This window comes from Schistocerca americana, chromosome 9 (assembly GCF_021461395.2).
Source record: "Schistocerca americana isolate TAMUIC-IGC-003095 chromosome 9, iqSchAmer2.1, whole genome shotgun sequence".
In the NCBI taxonomy this organism is placed as follows: domain Eukaryota; kingdom Metazoa; phylum Arthropoda; class Insecta; order Orthoptera; family Acrididae; genus Schistocerca; species Schistocerca americana.
In genome coordinates, this window is record NC_060127.1 from 87,800,056 (window position 1) to 87,823,842 (window position 23,787).

The 23,787-nt window shown below is 43.9% G+C and overlaps 1 protein-coding gene across 1 annotated transcript in view; it reads right to left on the reverse strand.

Annotated features, from left to right (window-relative positions):
* LOC124551283 overlaps nucleotides 1-21,808 on the reverse strand; it is a 34,052-nt gene extending 12,244 nt beyond the window's left edge. The window contains exons 1-3 of the mRNA XM_047126287.1: nucleotides 21,324-21,808; nucleotides 12,599-12,718; nucleotides 8,692-8,761 (exon numbers count right to left, since the gene is read on the reverse strand). Of these exons, the coding sequence (XP_046982243.1) occupies nucleotides 8,692-8,761; nucleotides 12,599-12,718; nucleotides 21,324-21,644 (511 nt within the window). The 5' untranslated portion in view covers nucleotides 21,645-21,808. The remainder of the gene's footprint in view (nucleotides 1-8,691; nucleotides 8,762-12,598; nucleotides 12,719-21,323) is intronic.
* Between the last annotated feature and the right edge of the window lie 1,979 nt (nucleotides 21,809-23,787).

Here is a 23,787-nt window from a genome sequence, read left to right on the forward strand (position 1 = left end):
GAAACCCAATGACTGTTAGCAGAATATGGAATCGGTGGGTTCAGGAGGGTAATACGGAACGCCGTGCTGGATCCCAACGGCCTCGTGTTACTTGCAGTCGAGATGACAGGCATCTTATCCGCATGGCTGTAACGGATCGTGCAGCCACGTCTCGATCCCTGAATCAACAGATGGGGGCGTTTGCAAGACAACAACCATCTGCACGAACAGTTCGACGTTTGCAGCAGCATGGACTATCAGCTCGGAGACCATGGCTGCGGTTACCTTGACGCTGCATCACAGAGAGGAGCGCCTGCGATGGTGTACTCAACGACGAACCTGGGTGCACGAATGGCAAAACGTCATTTTTTCGGATGAATCCAGTTTCTGTTTACAGCATTATGATGGTCGCATTCGTGTTTGGCAACATCACGGTGAATGCACATTGGAAGCGTGTATTCGTCATCACCATACTGGCGTATCACCCGGTGTGATGGTATGGGGTGCCATTGGTTACACGTCTATGTCACCTCTTGTTTGCATTGACGGCACTTTGAACAGTGGACGTTATATTTCAGATGTGTTACGACCCGTAGCTCTACCCTTTATTCGATCCCTGCGAAACCCTACATTTCAGCAGGATAATGCACGACCGCATGTTACAGGGCCTTTCTGAATACAGAAAATGTTCGACTGCTGCCCTGGCCAGCACTTTCTCCAGATCTCTCACCAACTGAAAACGTCTCGTCAATGGTAGCCGAGCAACTGGCTCATCACATTACGCCAGTCACTAGTCTTGATGAACTGTGGTATAGTGTTGAAGCTGCATGGGCAGCTGTACCTGTACATGCCATCCGAGCTTTGTTTGACTCAATGCCCAGGCGTATGAAGGCCGTTACTACGGCCAGAGGTGGTTGTTCTGGGTACTGATTTCTCGAGATCTATGCACCCAAATTGCGTGAAAATGTAATCACATGTCATTTCTAGTGTAATGTATTTGTCCAATGAGTATCCGTTTCTCATCTGCATTTCTTCTTGGTGTAGCAATTTTAATGGCCAGTAGTGTAATATGCAACCCTCAGGAAACTGAAGAAACAACTGAAGCGTGTTCATTGCCAAGAAAGAGAGAGAGAAAAAACTAGTACGGACGAACTTCTCCTACTCCCTGAAAACCCAAGGCCTCACACAAGTCTTCGCTCTCGAGAGAAGCCCACAAAACTCCATTGATCTGTTCTTCCTAATCCACTCTACGTCCTGGATCTCGCACCTTCTCACTTCCATGTATTTGACGCTATGAAGAATTCACTATTCTGGAAGGAACACGCGGATGATGGTTTTTTTATTGACGTAGCAGGACTTTGGCACCGGTGTCGACCAGTAGAGCGGTACCACGTGGCCATAGAGGCTGTCCTAGTGAGGTGGCGTGAGGCCGCCGCGTCGCACAGAGATTATGTCGAGAATTAGTGTTTTGTAGCCAGAAGAGTGGGGAATAATAGGGTGTTTTGTAAACCGAATGAAACAAACCTGCTTTCCGAAAAAAAAATGTTGCATTTTTTATTGAACGTCTCTCATATGTATTCATATTGGTCTCATTCTCCCTTTCTTCCCCCACCACTGCCCTCCATTTTCAGATTGCCTCCCTGTAGATGCCTGAGGATGTACTCCACCAACCTCCCCCTTCTGCCAATCAAATTGTGTCACAGACCTCTTTTGTTTCCCTTGATTAGGCTCCATTTTTGTCCGACATTAATTTCCTGACAGCAGCTGGATTAGCTGTAGATGTACTACCCGTTAGTGACATATGAACACATACGCCGGACTTCGACACGAATCCGGGTTTCATACTTGGTCGCCTAAACCACTTCGGCTATCCGTGCAAGCTTCTCGGACGAATCCAAACATCCATATGTATTTCGTACAGCTGTGGATTGTTAACAATGTCTGTTGCTTCAGACATGCATGCAACTATTGCAAGCCAAGGCGGTCATGCGATAATAATAACATTAGTCCCGATTCCGCCTTGTCTCAATCCACATGTTGTTGGAATCCGTATAATGTTGGACCTATTGAATGATGAATTTAATGGACTACGATATAAGAATATACACATTGTGGCCCATAGAGAATGAAAAAAGCAAATTTTTGCTATCAACTGTGCAATGTTATATTCATTCTCTACCGGCTGTGATTAATACAATCATCCTCGAGGAGAAAAAAATATAAGTCATAAATTTCCGTCATATAGGAACCATACAAATATAGGACAATTACAGGGTGGTCCATTGATAGTGATATAACTCACGAAATAAGTAACAAACGAAAAAACTACAAAGAACAAAACTCGTCTAGTTTGAAGGCGAAGCCAGATGGCGCCGTGGTTGGCCCGCTAGTTGGCGCTGCCACAGATCAAACGGACATCAACTGCGTTTTTTTTAAATAGGAACTCCCATTTCTTATTACATATTCGTGTAGTACATAAAGAAATATGAATGTTTTAGTTGGACCACTTTTTTCGATTTGTGATAGATGGCGCTGTAATAGTCACAAACGTGTAAGTACGTGGTATCACGTAACAGTCCGCCAGTGCGGACGGTATTTGATTCGTGATACATTACCCGTGTTAAAATGGACCGTTTACCAATTGCGGAAAAGGTCGATATGGCTATTGTGATCAAAATGCCCAACAGGCATGGGATATGTAGGCTGCTCGGTATCCTGGACGACATTATCCAAGCGTCCGGACCGTTCGCCGGTTAGTTACGTTATTTAAGGAAACAGGAGGTGTTCAGTCACATGTGAAACGTCAACCACGACCTGCAACAAACGATGATGCTCGAGTATGTTTTTAGCTGCTGTCGCGGTTAATCCGCACATCAGAAGCAGACAGAGTGTGCGAGAATCGGGAATCTCAAAAACGTCGGTCTTGAGAATGCTACATCAACATCGATTGCACCCGTACCATATTTCTATGCACCAGGAATTGCATGGCGACGACTTTGAACGTCGTGTACAGTTCTGCCACTGGGCACAAGAGAAATTACGGGACGGTGACAGACTTTTTGCACGCGTTCTATTTAGCGACAAAGCGTCATTCACGAACAGCGGTAACGTAAACCGACATAATATGCACTATTGGGCAACGTAAAATCCACGATGGCTGCGACAAGTGGAACATCAGCGACCTTGGCGGGTTAATGTATGGTGCGGCATTATGGGAGGAAGGATAATTGGCCCCCATTTTATAGATAGCAGTCTAAATGGTGCAATGTATACTGATTTCCTACGTAATGTTCAACCGATGTTACTACAGAATGGCGATGTACTTCCAACATGATGGATGTCCGGCACATAGCTCGCGTGCGGTTGAAGCGGTATTGAATAGCATATTTCATGACAGGTGGATTGGTCGTCGAAGCACCATAACATGGCCCGCACGTTCACCGGATCTGACGTCCCCGGATTTCTTTCTGTGGAGAAAGTTGAACGACATTTGCTATCGTGATCCACCGACGACGCCTGACAACTTGTGTCACCGCATTGCCAATGCATGTGCGAACGTTACGGAAGGCGAACTACTCGCTGTTGAGAGGAATGTCGTTACACGTATTGCCAAATGGATTGAGGTTGACGGACATCATTTTGAGCATTTATTGCATTAATGTGGTATTTACAGGTAATCACGCTGTAACAGCATGCGTTCTCAGAAATGATAAGTGCACAAAGGTACATGTATCACATTGGAACAACCGAAATAAAATGTTCAAACGTACCTACGTTCTGTATTTTAATTTAAAAACCTTACCTGTTACCAATTATTCGTCTAAATTTGTGAGCCATATGTGTGTGACTATTACAGCGCCATCTACCACAAAGCGAAAAAAGTGGTCCAACTAAAACATTCATATTTATTTACGTACTGCACGAATATTTAATAAAAATGGGGGTTCCTATTTAAAAAAAAAAACGCAGTAGATATCCGTTTGACCTATGGCAGCGCCATCTAGCGGGTCGACCATAGCGCGTTCTGTTTTCCACCTTCAAGCTAGAGAAGTTTCGTTCTTTGCAGTGAGATATTTGGCCCGGTCACTATCAATTGGCCACCCTGTATAGTTATTGTAATAGTCTTTCTTAAAACAGTCCATATAGACACATTATCTGTTACTCTGCTGTCCAAGCTACTTTCTGCACATTTCCTCATCTAATTCCCACAGGAACAGCTGACTGTTTTATTAATACATGCAATTTTGAGTCAGTGCGGTTCGGTTCGACTTCCGATCAGGCACAAATTTTCATACGTTGCTTTTGGGTAGTGGACTTATACCTGATAAAGCTAATGTCAAGAAATTCGCAGTATGTCAGTATTGCTTCATCAGTTTTTACCATCTTATCTTCAGAATTCTTCTGCAGCTCCACATTTCCCCTTCTTATCCGTATTGCTTACTACCCAAATCCCATTTCCATTCCAGACAAATATTTCCAAAAATGTCTGCCTAGCAGCTAAATTTCCATTCGATGTTAAAATATTTAAATTTTTTTTGAAAATATTTTCCAACTATTACTTCCGCATTTTGCATCATCAGTTACTGTGCTACCCAAACTACTTTCTCAGTCACATTCCCTCGTCTAACTCCCACAGCATCGCATGATTTAATTCGCCTATATGCCATTACCATTTCGTCTTTCATTAATGTCCGTATCGTACTGTGTTTCAATGTACTGTCCATTGTATTCAACTGATCTTCCAGCTTCTCTGATGCCTATGACAGAATTACAGTGTCATGAGAAACCTAAAACTTGTTATTTCTTCTCCATGAACTTTAACGGCTTTTTCAAATTTGTCTATGACTTCCATTATCGCTTGTGCTATGTACATATTGAATAAAATACGGGCTATGTCAGAACCTTGTATCACTTGATTATCAACTATTGCCTTCGTTTCAAGTCCTTCAGCTATTTTAACGGCAGTTTGAATTGTGTACAACTTGTAGTTCACCTTTCGCTCCTTTTATTTTATCACGGCTAACTTCAGAATTCCAACTGTCTCGATACTCAATTCCATTAAAACATGGAACGGAACTGGGTCTGTAGTCATCCACTTTGTCTACAAATACATCACGAATCATTTTTAGCCCTTACGATCTGGAAAATTTTATTGTGCTGCTCATCTGACATGGGATTAGATCTTATGCCCTAATGACGAAAAGTAATGAGTGAAATGTTTTAAACTGGAACTACGATCAAGGAATAGAGAAAGCTGCTAGCGTTGTAAAGGGAGCAGGAGCGTCCACAGGCATTAACTTACGCAAAGAACAAACTACATTCCTCACCTTGGCACTTGGGTAGCCTTTAATCTAGTGTGCTCCTGGAAGCGCCGTCATTTACTTTTAGTCCAAAACCATTTTCGAGCGTATCAGCCACACTGGTAAATTGCTTGTCGATATCTGCTTGTGTACGTCTGTTAGTGTTGTCTGTGGTGGTAAGGGAATGGTCGGGTAATAATGTGAATCGCTGCATTTTTAGGTTGGCTGACCTGATCAGTCATCTTGGCTAGCAGCCCCCTCCTGACAAATCTGACAGCCCATCGACTCACTTCGATCACACGTCTACGTTTAGCAGATAAGAAATGTTTTATTCGTCACAACATAGTCAGTCAGCTTAGTAGCATGATACAGCAACCACATTGGTTCAATGCAATTACCGATTTTTCCTCCACGAAGAGCAGATAAGTAACTATTGAATAATGTAATATACTGCAAGACAGGGATTTTGGAGGAAAGTAGGAGTTGAAGGTATGGTTTTTTATATCGATGATATCCAAGGTTGCACACTCAAATGTCGAGTAGCCCTGCACGAAGTTTGGTGTGCGCAGTCTTCTTTTGTGTAAGCATTGTTTGTTTTACTGTGCTGACAACTCTTAGCCCAGGTATAATTCCAATTTTTAGTATTACAGGTATAATGATCGGAAAGTACACCAGAAAAATTGAGAGAAATTTAATTTTTAGCGAAGAAATACTAAATGACATACGTATTAGAATTGCATATGGTGAGAGCAAGAGGAAAGGGGCAAAATAGCCTTTAAACTGAAGAATTGAAACTGTAGGTGTAATTTTTCGCCCCTGATGAGAGTATTGAAGTATTATTTTATGAGAGTTTTAGCAATCTGTTGTTGTTTTTTCAGGGGAATGTTCCTACTTTACTGTGCAGGCGCAAGAAGATTTTTTTCTAATGAAATGGTGAAAAATACCCCGCTAGTTTATGTAGAGATTAGGTTATAGGTGTCATAATTCGCCAAGGAAGCAAATCGTGCAAACTGCTTGCCAATTTGCTGATGTAAATGGTGTAGGTGACGGATTTTATAGTGAAAAGGAAATGGCTGGAAAAGATTGTGCTCAAAGGTTTTATGAAAAGATACAGGCTGTCCGTCAGAAAGCCAGAAAACTGTAGTACGAGGAGGGCAATCGGCTTTAATAAAATACAAGTCGAAAGATTTTTTGATGACTTAAAATATGTTTACAAACAAAAGAAATTTCCTCCTGATGCGATCTTTAATAGCGATGAATTGGGACTATCAACATTGTCTCACAAAACGACTGAAGTAATTTCGCCAGAGGGTGACTAAGAGGTCCGTAAGGTGTCTTTAGCAGAAGAAGATCGAAATAGTGGTATTATTACTTATTTTAGTGTTTGAGGTATTTATATAACGCCAGCCATGATATTTCCCTGGAAGAGGATGAAACAGAAACTTTGCCAACTTTGCCCAAACAAAGCCAAGTGAAGTAGACCCTGTTTTGTTACTTCTAGATAATAACACTACTTATACTAAGTCTTTTGGCTGTGAAATATTGCAGGGAACATTTTATAACAGTGGTCTCTCTGTCACTCTATTCCAGTCATGAAAAACCGAGCGAGGTGGCGCAGTGGTTAGCAAAATGGTTCAAATGGCTCTGAGCACTATGGGACTTAACATCTGAGGTCATCAGTCCCCTAGACTTAGAACTACTTAAACGTAACTAAGGACACCACACACATCCATGCCCGAGGCAGGATTTCAACCTGTGACCGTAGCAGTCGCGCGGTTCCAGACTGTAGCGCCTAGAACCGCTCGGCCACCACGGCCGGTCAGTGGTTAGCACATTGGACTTGCATCCGGGAGGATGAGGGTTCAATCCCGCGTCCGGCCATTCTGATTTCCGTTTTCCGTGATTTCTCTAAATAGCTCCAGCAAATTATTAGATGGTTCCTTTGAACGGGCACGGCCGACTTCCTTCCCCGTCCTTCCCTAATTCGATGAGACCGATGACCTCGCTGTCTTGTCTCCTCCCCCACAACCCCCCCCCCCCCAAATGGCTCTAAGCACTATGGGATTAACATCTGAGGTCATCAGTCCCCTAGACTTTGAGCTACTTAAACTTTAAACTAACCTAAGGACACCACACACATCCATTCCCGAGGCAGGATTCGAACCTGCGACCGTAGCAGCAGCGCGGTTCCGGACTGAAGCGCCTAGAATCGCTTGGCCACACCGGTCGGCACACAAAAACCCAACCCAGTCATGAAATACCTCAATAAAAGAGTTATTTTGGGTCCTCTGTAGACTGCATACTCGACAGAGATGGAGAAGCGATGGTGATCAATCCGGGACTTGCTGTGGCCCAGATCCACGTCAGTGCACACAACAGGGTTTCATCTGTTGAGAAAGCTGTGAAAGGGTTTCAAGCAACTGGAATATAACCATTCAATCTAAATGTGTTTAATCAGGAAGATTTTGCCCTTCTTCGCTGACTGAGAAACATCCCTCTGTTTCTGGAAGTATGCAGAATGACCCTATAGAAGATGATGACTTGATTGGCGTCCCCGTACACTTTGAAAAAACCGTGCTTGACAATTTTTATTGCAACAGCGATATTGAAAACTTACCACTTTCAAGGAAACATGGCAAAAGCGTGAAAACGCTTTCAATTGACGGATTTAATGAGTTCATCTCTCAACCAGTTTCATCACCTAGATTAATTGGTGCTGGAACTGCTGCTGAGATGGAAATAGAAGTAACTGTAGAACATTCAAAGCTATCAGAATAAAAAAAAAATCCATTTGTTCAGGTGTTCCTACTAAGACTAATGATAACAAAAAAGAAAGTATCTCTCATGTTCATTATATTTATCCCCTGGTGGGAAGCAGAGTTGAAAAATCCAACTAATTGTACAACAGTCTGAAATAGTATCAAGCTGGACACTTAAAAGTGAAACTGGGTGAAAAGAAAGCTTGAAATAGAAGAATAGCTTAAAATCTATCAAATGACAGCACTACACCAATTGCGACGTGAAGAAATAAAGAAGAAAAGCCTTTTGAGCCATTAGTGGTCAGAGCTTGGAAGACTGTTGTGTGCAGTGTCGATACTAGCAGCAACGTGTTCTCATTGCGTTGGCTTAGGGTCTTCTAACAGCTAAAGCTTAAATAAAGCTTAAAGGCTACTTCAGTCGTAATGCTGCAGTCATAATCACCTCCCTGCACAGCCTCATCTGGAAAAGCAGCTAAAGCTGCACAAATGTAAACTTTTAAAAATTGTTAAAACAAATAATTTGTAGTTAGATTTAATTTTTCATGACTTTGATGAAGTATATTAGATAAAGTACACTTTGACTAGTTTTTCATTAATTTTGGAATGAAACTGGCTTTTTACAGCAATGAAATATGGTGAGTGTAGACTCTTACCTGGCTTTAGCATATCAATATCAGTGGTGCGCGAAGTGTACGCTAATGCTATCTGCACAAGGCACAAAACCTGTAATTATAAAATACGTATGTACTCAGTTGGTTCCAGATTATCCCTGATATATTGTAATGACGTATTTTATTCAAAGACAAATTGTTGCTTCTTAGCGTTCACAGTGTTACTGTTTAGCATCTTACAGGTCTCACACAGAAAACGTAAGACATATCCTGAAAATATAAATAAACATGCACTCACATCATAGATTCAGCTCTTTGCCTGTGGGCATATGTAGCCGAACAAAGGAGGGGAAGACATACACTCGGGCGAAAATATGGTTTTTTCAACATTCTTTCAGTATTCGACAAACCATGGTACTCAGCGGCCAGTGGGTACTGAAGTACGTAACTCGTTGTATAGCTTGCTGACGAACAATATTGGGCGAAAAGATAAACGTATATACTATTCTCAAGGGAACTGTATGCCAACATTCCAGTCTCAGAAGTGATCGTGAACTATAAGAATCCAGCTGGATATTCTCAAGATAGCCCTCAGTGTGCTATGGGATGTTTTAATGGGTGGGAATAAAAATAATTCTTAGTCCAATAAGTTCCTGCGCCGTCCAATATTTACTAATAGGAAACTTTCTATGGCGTTTACTTTAAAGATTTAAGCCCATAGAATAAAAACAATTATGCCAACATGGCGACGAACATTAAAGTCAATTTAGAAATACATCCAGCATGTCCAGAAATAACCATAACGAAATATCCAGCATGATGTGTCTTCATACAAAGGCTACCAAATGATGAGACTGTTGAGATCGTGAAGACGGTCAACAAAGACTATAATTAACTGGTGTGCGTTTGCAATCAGGCAACGAGCTTAGTGACAGTTAAAGTTAACATTCCCTGGATTACCATTGCAACGATGTCATGATTCATATTTCTACGATGTACTTGGTCATACCTTATAGTTTAAGCGCGCTTTGACCATATACTTTGCGCATCTTCGACAATCAATCAAGGAATTCGACTTAGTTTAAATTGCTACGCCAGTGCCTCAGTGCTACCGCAATTGTAAGCAACTATAGCAGTACTGGTGTCAGCTTCGAGCAACCGAGCAACTTGTTCCTGATAATTGGAAACAGGGCTTCCATCGGTCAAGAACTTACTTTCGCCACATGGAGTATATGTAGCTTCAAATAGCGTTTACCCACACTAAAAAAAAAAAAAAAAATAAAATAAAAAAATAAAAAAAAAAAAATAAAATAAAAAACAGCACTTGCCTCACAAAATACCATGACATCAGACAGATATAGGCCAGTTGACGCAAGCTTCCTGTCTGGATATGACAAGGCAACCTTTGGAGAACTGCGGAAATGAATAGACAGGAACACTTGCCGCAGAATACAGGGTGAGTCACTAAGTATTGATACCTAGAATATCTCCGAAAGTATGGTAGTAGCTGAAAAGTTTGTGGGACAGATGTTGCATGGGACACCGAGGGCCATAGTATGACGTTAGTTTTTGTTGCTAGGTGGGTCGCGTCAGAGATGTGAAGATCAACTTTATTTTTTTAAATGGGATGCTATAGTTTGGTACTTATTTTCTGAAAGCAGCTATCGAAACGAATCCAATGATGTGTAAGAGTAAGGTCTTTGAAGATCAACGAATCAACGAAGGTCAAAAAGGTGGCATGAACTTCCATTTACAGAAGGTGTTAGAAGTGATGACCATTGATATCAATACAGTGCTGCAATCTTCTTATCATCGATTGAGTGGTGTTCCTTATTACTTCGGCACTTATCGAAGCACATACTCTGACAATATTCTCTCGTATATAGTGCAAATAGTAAATATTTGCCGAATACGGCGTATCCATTTAACGAGCCATTGACATGTAAACACCATTCGACGGTTTCGCAGCAAAACACTAATAGGAACGGTAAGACTAGTATCGTCGAATCAAGTGAATGTGAATGCGAATGTGAATGATGTATTCCTTCGAAGAACAAGTCGATATATTTCTAATTTACCGAGATGACAACGAAATTCAGTGAGAGCTAGAGACTTATACGCTGAAAGATATCAACGTACTCACCGTACACGTCGTATATTTAAATATGTGTATGATAAATTGAGAACAACTGGATCTTTAACGCATCGTAACCATATACGACAAAGGAAAGTTACTAACGAGGAAACGGAAATTGGTACTCTTGCCACGGTGGTTCGAGATCCTTGTGTTAGTGCGTCAGATCGCAAGGGAATCTGGCGTGAGTCAGAGTAATGTTGTTCGTGTTGTGCATCACCATAAACATTCTTGGCATGTCAGTTTCCACCAAGAATTATCTGGTACGGATTGTATGCGTCGCACCGAATTCTGTCGATGGGCTCAACTTCAGATTCAGAGGGATGACACATTTATTAATTTGATGTTATTCACTGACGAGGTTACATTCACGAACTATGGCAATGTTAATTTGCATAACATGCATTAGTAGGCAGCTGAAAATCAATGTTGGCTGCGGCAAGCTGCACACCAAAAACCGTGGTCGGTGACTGTATGGTGTGGGATTCTGGAGGACAGAATTATAGGCCCCTATTTCATTGAAGGAAATATTAACGGTAGGAAGTACACTACGCGGAGGATATGTGTCGTGACTGGTTCGTTCGCCAGACTTGACGCCTCTGAATTTTTTATTGTGGGGATTCGTTAAAGACATTGTGTATAAAGGCGTTCCAACTACAGACAAAGACATGCGAGAGAGGATTGTCAGAGTATGTGCTTCGATAAGTGACCATGTGATACGGCATAGCACTCAATTCATGATAAGAAGATTGCAGCACTGCATTGATACCAATGGTCATCACTTCCAACACCATCTGTAAATCGACGTTCATGCCACCTTTGTGACCTTCGTTGACGTTCAAAGGCCTTAGTGTTACACATCACTGGATTCGTCTCGATAGCCGCTATCAGAAAATGAGTACCAAACTATAGTATCTCATTTTAAAAAAACAAAGTTGACCTTCATATCTCTGACGCGACCTCACCTAGCAAAAAAAACCAACGTCATATTATGGCTCCCGTTGTCCAATGCAACTTTTGTCCCACAAACTTTTCCGCTCCTATCATAGTTCCGGAGTTATTCTTGGTGGCAACAGTTAGTGACGCAGCCTATATAACTTAAGGATAAACTAAGCAAAGGCAAAGGTGATGAGTTGAAAGAAGAATAATGGCTTTCAAAACAACAAGTAGGTGGTAAAATGTAGTGGAAGAAGCGCTACAGATTTCCCCTGTCTGATATGGAAGGTTACACAGGACTGCTGAAAGAAGAAAGACTGGGTTTACGCATTAAAAGAGCTCTGTAGACATAAGACGATAATGAACCGAGGAATTAGTGCCTTGAAGTACTCGAATACATCTGGAACATGGGTTTATGAAGTAGTGAAATGTGGACTGTTGTAAGAAAAAGAAGGAACTGCAAGCGTATGAAATAGAGTTGTATCGAGGGGTGTTAAGATTTGGTGGACAGATGAAGTTAAAAATAAATGAGAACATAGAAAAAATAAGAGTTAGGAGATGAAGTTTATGGAAGGACTTAAACAGAGGAAGGGAGTGGTTGGTGTGCCTTCTGCAAACGGCATCTAGGAGCAGCTGACCTTACAGAGGAAGAAACAGCAGGGGGTAAAATAGTAGGTGGCTGGTAGAGAGTATAAGAGCAAAAGATTGTCACAAAACAGGAAGAAATGGAACATCATCTAACCAGTGGCCGAAAAAATAAAAGAAAAATGGTGAAAGGTGAAATTGAAGAACAGATCACTAGTGGAATAAAGCACCCAAGTGAAGTTGCAGAGTTGCAGTGCTCTAATTACCATCATAGTTTTTCCCTTGTGTACTCACCGCACAGAAGGCAGAAATGATGATGGTGCCAGTCAAGAGGTAGGACCCACAGCAACACTTGCATAGAAGTACCATCACTGCAACACTCTTTGGTTTTCTGACTGGTAAGTTGCTCTGAAACTAAGGGATGAAGTTCACATTATATACAATGGCTTGAAGCATATTTAGAAACTACTGGTAATACAGTTAAGAGAGGTGAGTGACAACACTGATTACACTGCATTCGATCAGTACCCTCAGCTGGTCAGTTGATTGTTTTACTTCCTTGTTGTTATCGGCCTATTCACTCGTGTTTCACTGGATTAGATTTACGGCATGTGTGAATGTAAGAACTCTGCCACCGATGTGTCGGCACAAAACTAGAAGCAAAAATATGTTGTCTCACAGAAAGAACTGCAATACTCAAATTGTTAATCTACTCACGGAAATAGAACGCCTGAAAAGCCTTTTGTCCAACCAACATGTTCCACATCATAACGTTTGCTGTGAGTATATTCTACGGTTCTTGAAACTTTTATTAGTGACTAAGTTTCACAATGAAGTGGTTTCAATGCTGCTGGACAATGTATGAGCGTGACAGTGTGTTAACTATGGCAAACGCGTCAACCATATGACAAAGGTCCTAGAAAGGTTATAAAGGAACTCACTTCATTCTTAAAGTGAGGCGAGTTGAAGATTTACAGTCAATAAGAATGTGTCACTCTCTCCTTCCTGGTGTTATCCCTCTGAATAGGCTGCACTATTTTCGTAATTTGGCAAATTTATTTTGTTTTACCATTGAGTCGGTATTGTACACTCCTGGAAATTGAAATAAGAACACCGTGAATTCATTGTCCCAGGAAGGGGAAACTTTATTGACACATTCCTGGGGTCAGATACATCACATGATCACACCGACAGAACCACAGGCACATAGACACAGGCAACAGAGCATGCACAATGTCGGCACTAGTACAGTGTATATCCACCTTTCGCAGCAATGCAGGCTGCTATTCTCCCATGGAGACGATCGTAGAGATGCTGGATGTAGTCCTGTGGAACGGCTTGCCATGCCATTTCCACCTGGCGCCTCAGTTGGACCAGCGTTCGTGCTGGACGTGCAGACCGCGTGAGACGACGCTTCATCCAGTCACAAACATGCTCAATGGGGGACAGATCCGGAGATCTTGCTGGCCAGGGTAGTTGACTTACACCTTCTAGAGCACGTTGGGTGGCACGGGATACATGCGGACGTGCATTGTCCTGTTGGAACAGCACGTTCCCTTGCCGGTCTAGGAATGGTAGAACGATGGGTTCGATGACGGTTTGGATGTACCCTGCACTATTCAGTGTCCCCTCGACGATCACCAGTGGTGTACGGCCAGTGTAGGAGATCGCTCCCCACACCATGATGCCGGGTGTTGGCGCTGTGTGCCTCGGTCGTATGCAGTCCTGATTGTGGCGCTCACCTGCACGGCGCCAAACACGCATACGACCATCATTGGCACCAAGGCAGAAGCGACTCTCATCGCTGAAGACGACACGTCTCCATTCGTCCCTCCATTCACGCCTGTCGCGACACCACTGGAGGCGGGCTGCACGATGTTGGGGCGTGAGCGGAAGACGGCCTAACGGTGTGCGGGACCGTAGCCCAGCTTCATGGAGACGGTTGCGAATGGTCTTCGCCGATACCCCAGGAGCAACAGTGTCCCTAATTTGCTGGGAAGTGGTGGTGCGGTCCCCTACGGCACTGCGTAGGATCCTACGGTCTTGGCGTGCATCCGTGCGTCACTGCGGTCCGGTCCCAGGTCGACGGTCACGTGCACCTTCCGCCGACCACTGGCGACAACATCGATGTACTGTGGAGACCTCACGCCCCACGTGTTGAGCAATTCGGCGGTACGTCCACCCGGCCTCCCGCATGCCCACTATACGCCCTCGCTCAAAGTCCGTCAACTGCACATACGGTTCACGTCCACGCTGTCGCGGCATGCTACCAGTGTTAAAGACTGCGATGGAGCTCCGTATGCCACGGCAAACTGGCTGACACTGACGGCGGCGGTGCACAAATGCTGCGCAGCTAGCGCCATTCGACGGCCAACACCGCGGTTCCTGGTGTGTCCGCTGTGCCGTGCGTGTGATCGTCGCTTGTACAGCCCTCTCGCAGTGTCCGGAGCAAGTATGGTGGGTCTGACACACCGGTGTCAATGTGTTCTTTTTTCCATTTACAGGAGTGTATTTCGATCTCGTCGTTCTGGATCTACACAAGCATGCTTCTATCCTTGGGGATCATGTACACTCTTACATGCAGTTTGTCGCTCCTCGGCACTATGGCATCTACCAGCAGGACAATGCAACGTGTCAAACAGCTCGCAGTGGACGTGCATGGTTTGAACAGCACCAGAACGAGTTTACCGTACTCCCCTGGCCTCCAAACTCCCCGGAGTTAAACCCAATCGAGAACCTGTGGGTCCACTTTGATCGTGCTGTTGGCGTCATGGAAACGGAGATACCTGGCGAAGCTAACTACAGTACTGGAGTCAGCATGGTCCCACATCCCTGTCGGTACCTTCCAGAACCTCGCGACACTCTTGCAGCACATCTCACAGTGGGTCGTGCTGCAAAAGTTGGCTACTCGGGATTATTACCAGCAATCACATTAATGTTGCTGGACAGTGTACATACACAGTCTTCGACTAGTATTCAGGTCAAAACCGCGATCTTAGTAATGTGTGTCTTCGACCAAAGTGGAAGGATTATTTGCCCTCGGAAAATGTTTATATGCGATCTCGCGTGACTCCAGCCGAGCGGTCTAAGTGCCTTGTCACGGTTCGCGCGGCTCCCCCTCTCGGAGGTTCGAGTCCTCCCTCGGGCATGGGTGTGAGTGTGTTGTCCTTAGCGTAAGCCGGCCGCGGTGGTCTCGCGGTTCTAGGCGCGCAGTCCGGAACCGTGCGACTGCTACGGTCGCAGGTTCGAATCCTGCCTCGGGCATGGATATGTGTGATGTCCTTAGGTTAGTTAGGTTTTAGTTCTAAGTTCTAGGGGACTAATGACCACAGCAGTTGAGTCCCATAGTGCTCAGAGCCATTTGAACCTTAGCGTAAGTTACTTTAAGTTAGATTAAGTAGCGTAGGACCGGTGACCTCAGCACTTTGGTGCCATAGGAACTTAACACAAATTTCCAAAAAAATTTTCGCGTGGCTCCAATATCGTGTGGTCTCATGTGAAGATTATTGTGAACTTACAAGTGGTGGCCGATAAGTGGAGACTGGACACTCTGAATTTTAATTCAAGTGCTGTTTGAAGCTCTTGGAGGCCACAGCAGATCAGGCTAGTGACAGAAGTCGAGGACACAAGTTAAATGTGTTTTTATTCTAGAATGAAATTTTAATCCTGCAGCGGAGTGTGCGCTGATATGAAACTTCCTGGCAGATTAAAACTGTGTGTCGGACCGAGACTCGAACTCCGAACCTTTGCCTTTCGCGGGCAAGTCCTCTACCGACTGAGCTACTGAAGCAGTACTCAAGACCTGTCGTCAAAGCTTTAATTCCACCAGTACCTCGTCCCCCACGTTCCAAACTACACAGAAGCTCTCTCGTGAACCTTGCAGGTCCCGAGTTGGAGTCTCGGTCCGGCATACAGTTTTAGTCTGCCAGGAAGTTTCGTGTTCTTATTCTATTTTATTTTATGAAACCCACAGTTCTATTGGTAACTTTTTACTGTTATAACATCATGAGTTAAGATTTACTACCTGGTGATGAGAGCATTGTCACCTCAAACGCGTTGTTAAGCTGAGTGTACGAAAGAAATGCGGTTGAATGCAACCAATTATTACTGCTCTTTCCTTATTTTTATAAAGAAAATAAGATGGCATCTCTTTATTTCGATACTGTCATTAAAGTGGCGTTGAGACTTTTCCACCTACCATTTCATCATTCACCGTCGAGTATAAGCCTGTTAGAATCTGCGACCGGCGGAAAGAAAAACCAATGGGGACGTCGAGACTTCTTTACAACATGTGAGGTAGGCAAACTGGCTCCTATTGAACTAGGGAAATCGCAAGAATTAGGAAATGTATTCGCAAATTGTGAATATAGTACCGCCGCAGATACACAACTTACTGGAGCCAAATGACAGTTTGTACCCGACCAGGAATTGAACCTAGATTTCTCGCTTTACACGAGAGGTTGTCTTAACGCCTTCGTCTACCCAAACATGCTTCACAGGCAAACGCAAACTTCCATATGTCCTAGCGTCTGCTTCCCACATTGTTCGCACAAAGATGTGATTCCCTCACAGTGAGAAACTTATTATTTATACAATATTGCAAATGTCTATGTTGTTAAGAAGAACGAAGCAATAGTGCTTCGAAGATTGTCCGGAGCAACAGGCACTGCTGCCACTACAACAGCCGTTATGAAATACATGAAATGCATTCGTAGTTGTTAAAACGGACAACCTTCATGTGTGGAAGGGAATAACAACAAATGTTTGTGATCGACCCGGTCTCGAACCCGGATTTCCCGCTTTACGCAAGCCGTAGCCTTAACAACTTAGGCTATTCGTGCAATTTTGCATCGAATTGCTACTGGCGATGAAAAATGGATTTATTTTAAGAATCCTAAACGGGAAAAATCATGGGTTAATACTGGACAACCATCAACATCGACTGCAAAACTAGATCGATTCGGCAAGAAGTCAATGCTCTGTATTTGGTGGGATCAGGAAGGTGTGGTGTATCATGAGCTTCTAAAACCCGGTGAAACTGTGAATAAAAATCGCTAAAGACAACAAATGATCAATTTGAACTATGCATTGATCGAAAAAAGACCAGAATGGGCCAGAAGACATGGCAAAGTAATTTTTTTACACGATAATGCATCTGCACACAAACAAAAACTGGTTCAGGATACAATCAAAACACTTGGCTGGGAGCTGCTACCCCACCCGCCGTATTCACCAGACTTGGCCCCTTCCGACTACCATTTCTTTTCATCAATAGGACACGCATTGGCTGTGGAACACTTCGATTCCTACGAAGAAGTCGAAAATTGGGTGTCTGTTTGGTTTGCTTCAAAAGACGAACATTTCTTTTGGCGTGGTGTCCACAAATTGCCAGAAAGGTGGTCAAAATGTATAGAAAGCAATGGTCAGTACTTTGAATAAAATGTTCTTACTTTTCAATTCAAAATTAGTGTTTCATTTTCACCAAAAAAAACGCTCATTTCATACCGGTACACCCGGTATGTGATTCCCGTACAGGGGAGGACATTTTAATTGAAAGTCGCTGCCTGATTTGCATGCATGTCCGAAGGAACGTTGGACAGTTCTTCTTAACAGCAAAGGCCCTGCAATATCCGCCTATACCGGGCAGTGACTTCTAATTAAAATGCGCTCACCTGTACACGAATTACGTAATGTGTGCACGAGTACATGTTGTGACGCGGGACCGATGACGTATGGAAGTCTGGGTCGGGACGTGAGTTGTGCACACATAGCCAAAGAGGTTGCCGGCACGGTAGCTCAGTGTGTTCGGCCAGAGGGTTAGCGGCCCTCTGTAATAAAACACTGAGTTAATGGAACCACGATGAACTTGAACAAACGTCATGGGACGTCCGACCCGAACAAATAGAACGAACAATCACGAACAAAATGAGATAAAAAGAGGTTAACGCGACCGCTCGTGTAAAGCGAGAAATCCAGGTTCGAGTCCCAGTCGAGCACAAATTTTTACTGTCATCGGAAGAAATGAAATGCAGGTGATAAACGGGTATTCATTGGACAAATATATTATACTAGAACTGACATGTGATTACATTTTCACGCGATTTGGGTACATAGATCCTGAGAAATCAGTACCCAGAACAACCACCTCTGGCCGTAATAACGGCCTTCATACGCCTGGGCATTGAGTCAAACAGAGCTTGGTTGGCGTGCACAGGTACAGCTGCCATTGCAGCTTCAACACGATACCACAGTTCATCAAGAGTAGTGACTGGCGTATTATGACGAGCCAGATGCTCGGCCACCATTGACCAGACGTTTTCAATTGGTGAGAGATCTGGAGAATGTGCTGGCCCGGGCAGCAGTCGAACACTTTCTGTATCCAGAAAGGCCCGTACAGGACCTGCAACATGCGGTCGTGCATTATCCCGCTGAAGTGTAGGGTTTCGCAGGGATCGAATGAAGGGTAGAGCCACGGGTCGTAACACATCTGAAATGTAACGTCCACTGTTCAAAGTGCTGTCAATGCGAACAAGAGGTGACAGAGAAGTGTAACCAATTGCACTCCATACTGTTACACCGGGTGATACGCCAGTATGGTGACGACGAATACACGCTTCCAATGTGCATTCACCGTGATGTTGCCAAACACGAATGCGACCATCATAAAGCTGTAAACAGAAACTGGATTCATCCGAAAAAATGACGTTTTGCCATTCGTGCACCCAGGTTCGTCGTTGAGTACACCATCGCAGACGCTCCTCTCTGTGATGCAGCGTCAAGGTAACCGCAGCCATGGTCTCCGAGCTGATAGTCCATGCTGCTGCAAACGTCGAACTGTTCGTGCAGATGGTTGTTGTCTTGCAAACGCCCCCATCTGTTGACTCAGGGATCGAGACGTGGCTGCACGATCCGTTACATCCATACGGATAAGATGCCTGTCATCTCGACTGCAGGTAACACGAGGCCGTTGGGATCCAGCACGGCGTTCCGTATTATCCTCCTGAACCCACCGATTCCATATTCTGCTAACAGTCATTGGGTTTCGACCAACGCGACCAGCAATGTCGCGATACGATAAACCACAATCGTGATAGGCTACAATCCGACATTTGTCAAAGTCGGAAACGTGATGGTACGCATTTCCAATCCTTACACGAGTCATCGCAACAACGTTTCACGAGGCAACGCCGGTCAACTGATGTTTGTGTATGAGAAATCGGTTGGAAACTTTCCTCATGCCAGCACGTTGTAGGTGTCGCTACCGGCGCCAACCTTGTGTGAGTTCTCTGAAAGCCAATCATTTGCATATCACAGCGTCTTCGTCGGTTAAATTTAGCGTGTGTAGCACGTCATCTTCGTGGTGTAGCAATTTTAATGGCCAGTAGTGTATTTCTTGTACTTATTATTTTGTTTCCTCGGCAGGTTGCCTTGGCTTTGGCATGAAATACATTAGTGCAGTGTCTGTATTGGACGGTGTCTGCAGCTATCGACGTAATTTCCCTTATGGCGTAAATGCATTCATTGCATAAACATTACAGTCAAATAACGACACTGCTTCAATGTAAGTTGTATGAAGCTTTTTTTCTGTATTAGTTGAAGACAGTCTTTGTTGCTATTTTAGTTTCTTTATGTATCAACTACGCGTTTCACCTTATTTACTCATCTTCAGGCTGATCTTAATATGGTATTTCTTAGGACGATCCTTTAGACAGTGTAGCTAAAGAGCATCGTCGAGCACATCAGGCCAACATCAACTTCGTTAACCTCAGTAAATACTTTCTAGATGGACATGAGTGACTCCAAGTCCTGCATAAGTACCGGTAGTTACTACGTAAGCCCCTTCTTATTCTATTATCGGCTCCTGTGAACTGGAATGCGTTATGCAGGTCTTGGAGTCACTCATGTCCGCCTAGAAAGTATTTATGAGGTTAACGAAGACGATGTTGGCCTGATGTACTCGACGATGCTCTTTAGCTACACTGTCTATACGATCGTCCTAAGAAATACCATATTAAGATCAGCTTGAAGATGCCTAATTTAGGTGAAACGCGTAGTTGATAAATAAGAAAACTAAAATTGCAACCAAGACTGTTTTAAGCTAATACTACTAAACACTGGTTTGTTGATTCATGCCACAGAGGGATTGGAAGAATTTCTTTTTTTTTCTCTAAATATCCTCGTTACGAGTTGGTCAAAGTAGACCTCCACTTACAAAAATTCGTGAGCAAAAATTTGCACTGTTAGCATGTTCCACGCAGTAACCTGTCACGGCAGGAGCATTCCTTATAGGTCATCTTAATTAGTTAATTAGTCAAGGAGAAAAATGACAGGGGACGCTACTCTAAGATACTGATTTCTTCCGTATCTAAATCTCAAACACTTGAGACACTAGAAAACAGACGTTCGAAGGTCATCACCTGGAATCTTACTCCCTAAACAGAAATGCAGTCGTCTTTTTTGGGACATACTGAATAGGTGAAGGTCCCGAGTTCGAGTCTCGGTCGGGCACACAGTTTTAATCTGCCAGGAAGTTTCATATCAGCGCACACTCCGCTGCAGAGTGAAAATCTCATTCTGGATACTGAATAGGTGTTTTCCAAATATTCCCTTATACTGTAGTAGATTTAGTATAATGTTTCACTTTTATTTCGCTTCACCGGATAACTTCCCAAATTTCTTCTTCAGACAAAGTAACGTCCACATCTAGGATGATACCATCCCTTGTCGCTATGAATGAGGGAGTAAAAGCCTCCGTGTTACTGTTCTGCAAAACTTGACTCCGAGCGAAAGTGTCTGTAGTTTTCCCAGTTGCTGCTTTTATGTGATTGCATTCTGATGGTATTATGTTTGTGATAAATGTATTTGTGCCATCGCAGTCGCGATGTTGCAGTCTACCCAAAGACATAGGATGTAGATGATCCACATGCTAATCCTTAGTGTTAATAATGATTTGAAACGGGCCAACATCAGATTGGGGGTACGTAATTATCTGCTGTACACTTTGAGCTCGGCCACTTACCGATTCTGCTTGTGTTGCTTCTGCGTCCGTGTGATGCCCAGCTGTATCATCAGAACCATTTCTGCACTGCCATTCTGCATCCGCGAGCGGCAGTGTATCTGACCTTCTCCTTTGCCGTTCGTTGTCGCTGTCGTTCACCGCCCACGAGTTCTTTTCGAGGCTAATCATCTCGACGCCTTCATCTTGTGCTGGATTATCTGCGTCTCTGTTCACAGCATTTAAGGAATCCACTATCATAGCAAGTTCTTCTGACGTTGCTTCTTCATTGTTGCCAGAGTTCAGCTCACTACCATTCGGTTTCTCACCGTCGCTACCGTCCATGTCGGTGGTCGGTAGTTAACTCTGCAGAGAGGAACTTGGATTCTATTGTCGCCACCTACTCACGAAGCAAACTAGAAGACTGAGCTGTGGACGCTAGCTGGAACACTGCTCTTCTAAGGCGTACAGAGAATTCCAAGAGACTCCTTGTACAAGCCAGCATTCGCTCTTCCTCTCACACTGACTGCTCCATTAGTGCGAGGCAGGGGAATATAAACGACTCCACTTAAGGAGCAGGAAGGAAACTGCGGCTTTGCTCCGGACACGTCAGTTGCTGACCGAATTGTCACGAAGCCCACGCTCGGGAATGAGAGGATTCGAGATGAAACAGGGAAAAAAGAGTGTAAAACTAAAAAAAATAAAGATGAGGCTTAAGAGGAATCCCGGGGCACCTCGGGAGCTATTGAATTTATCTGACGAAAAGAGAAGACATAAAAATTCAGTAAATAATACTGGTGAAAGGAAATACAGTGGGTCGGCGAAGGTGCTTGCATGTCGCCGGCTATGATCAGTGCAACAGTGCCCTCTATAATCATGTGATCATCGAGAAACATAAAATAGGTCATGTACTTGTACCCGATGCACTGATGAGCCAAAACGTTATGATCACCTGCTTAGTAGTTTGTTTGTCCGTCTTTCCACGTATCAAGAATCTGACAGTTCGGTGGTAGGTTTGTGGAGGCATTTCGCATTAGATGCCTATTCACAGTTCATGTAATTCGCGTAAATAACGGGGATGGAGGGCCGGCCGTGGTGGCCGAGCGGTTCTAGGCGCTTCAGTACGGAACCACGCGGCTGCTACTGTCGCAGGTTCGAATCCTGCCTCGGGCATGGATGTGTGTGACGTCCTTAGGTTAGTTAGGTTTAAGTAGTTCTAAGTTCTATGGGACTGATGACCTCAGATGTTAAGTCCCATAGTGCTCAGAGCCATTTGAACCATTTTGAACCGGTGATGGCGCCCGACAGCGATGGGTTCCATAGGCGAATTTAGTCGCCGAGACACCAATGTGTATTCACTAAAATGCTCTTCAAACCACTGTAGCATGGTTCTGGCTCCGAGACACGGACAGTTATACTGCTGAAAGGTGACATCGCACCCGGGGGGAGATATCAAGCATGTATGTGTGCAGGTGGTTCGCAGCTGTCTTCAGTTACTACCAGAAGTCCCATGCAAGCTCAGGAGATTGTCACCCATAGCATAACATTGCTACACACCAGCCGGCGTCCGTGGGGCGCTGCACGTTTCGAGCTACATTCACCTCGATGATGGTGTTTGTGGACACGACTATCGACATAGTGTAGCAAAAATGTAATTCACCCGAAGAGCCGACACGTTTCCGTTGATCGACAGCCCAATTCCGATGATCCCGTAACCACTGCAATCTTAATTGAGGAAGTCACTGGGTCAACATTTAAACACATAGCAGTGGTCCGCTGCGGAGCTCCATATTGAACAATGTACAACGAACGATGTTCTCCAGCATTTGTGTTCTTTCGGCGGATTCCCCACAGATCACCATCTTTCCTACTTTACGGAGCACACAGGCCTCCGAAACCCACTTTCTGTGAAGATTCGTGGACGTCCAACCATTTAGCGCATAGTGGTAACTTTACTGTTCTTCTAACTTTCTCCGCAGATGCTCAAGATAGTAGCAAGTGGACATGCTACCAGGTTCGCTGTTTTTGAGACAGACCTTCACAGGCTCTGCGTAGGAATAATCTGTCAATTATATCAATGGATTTCCGCATTTGAAACCCAGTGTGATCCTCCCTCCCTGTCTGCTGTACTTACATAATTTTTTACCGCGTCCCATTATCAGACACCATCCAGGGTCGTCGTGGGAAGTGGTCATAATATATTGGCTTATCAGTGTAGTTTATAGGCTTAACACAAGGCACTTAAAAGCCTTTACCGCGTCCCATTATCAGACACCATCCAGGGTCGTCGTGGGAAGTGGTCATAATATATTGGCTTATCAGTGTAGTTTATAGGCTTAACACAAGGCACTTAAAAGCTACTTCTTAAACATACTAGAACAAGTGGAATTCTTTGCTCACGGTAAAAGTGAACGACAACTCCTGTGTAACGAACAGAATGTTTTCATATTAGATTGGTATTTTGATATCTAACAAGACTTACTAGTAC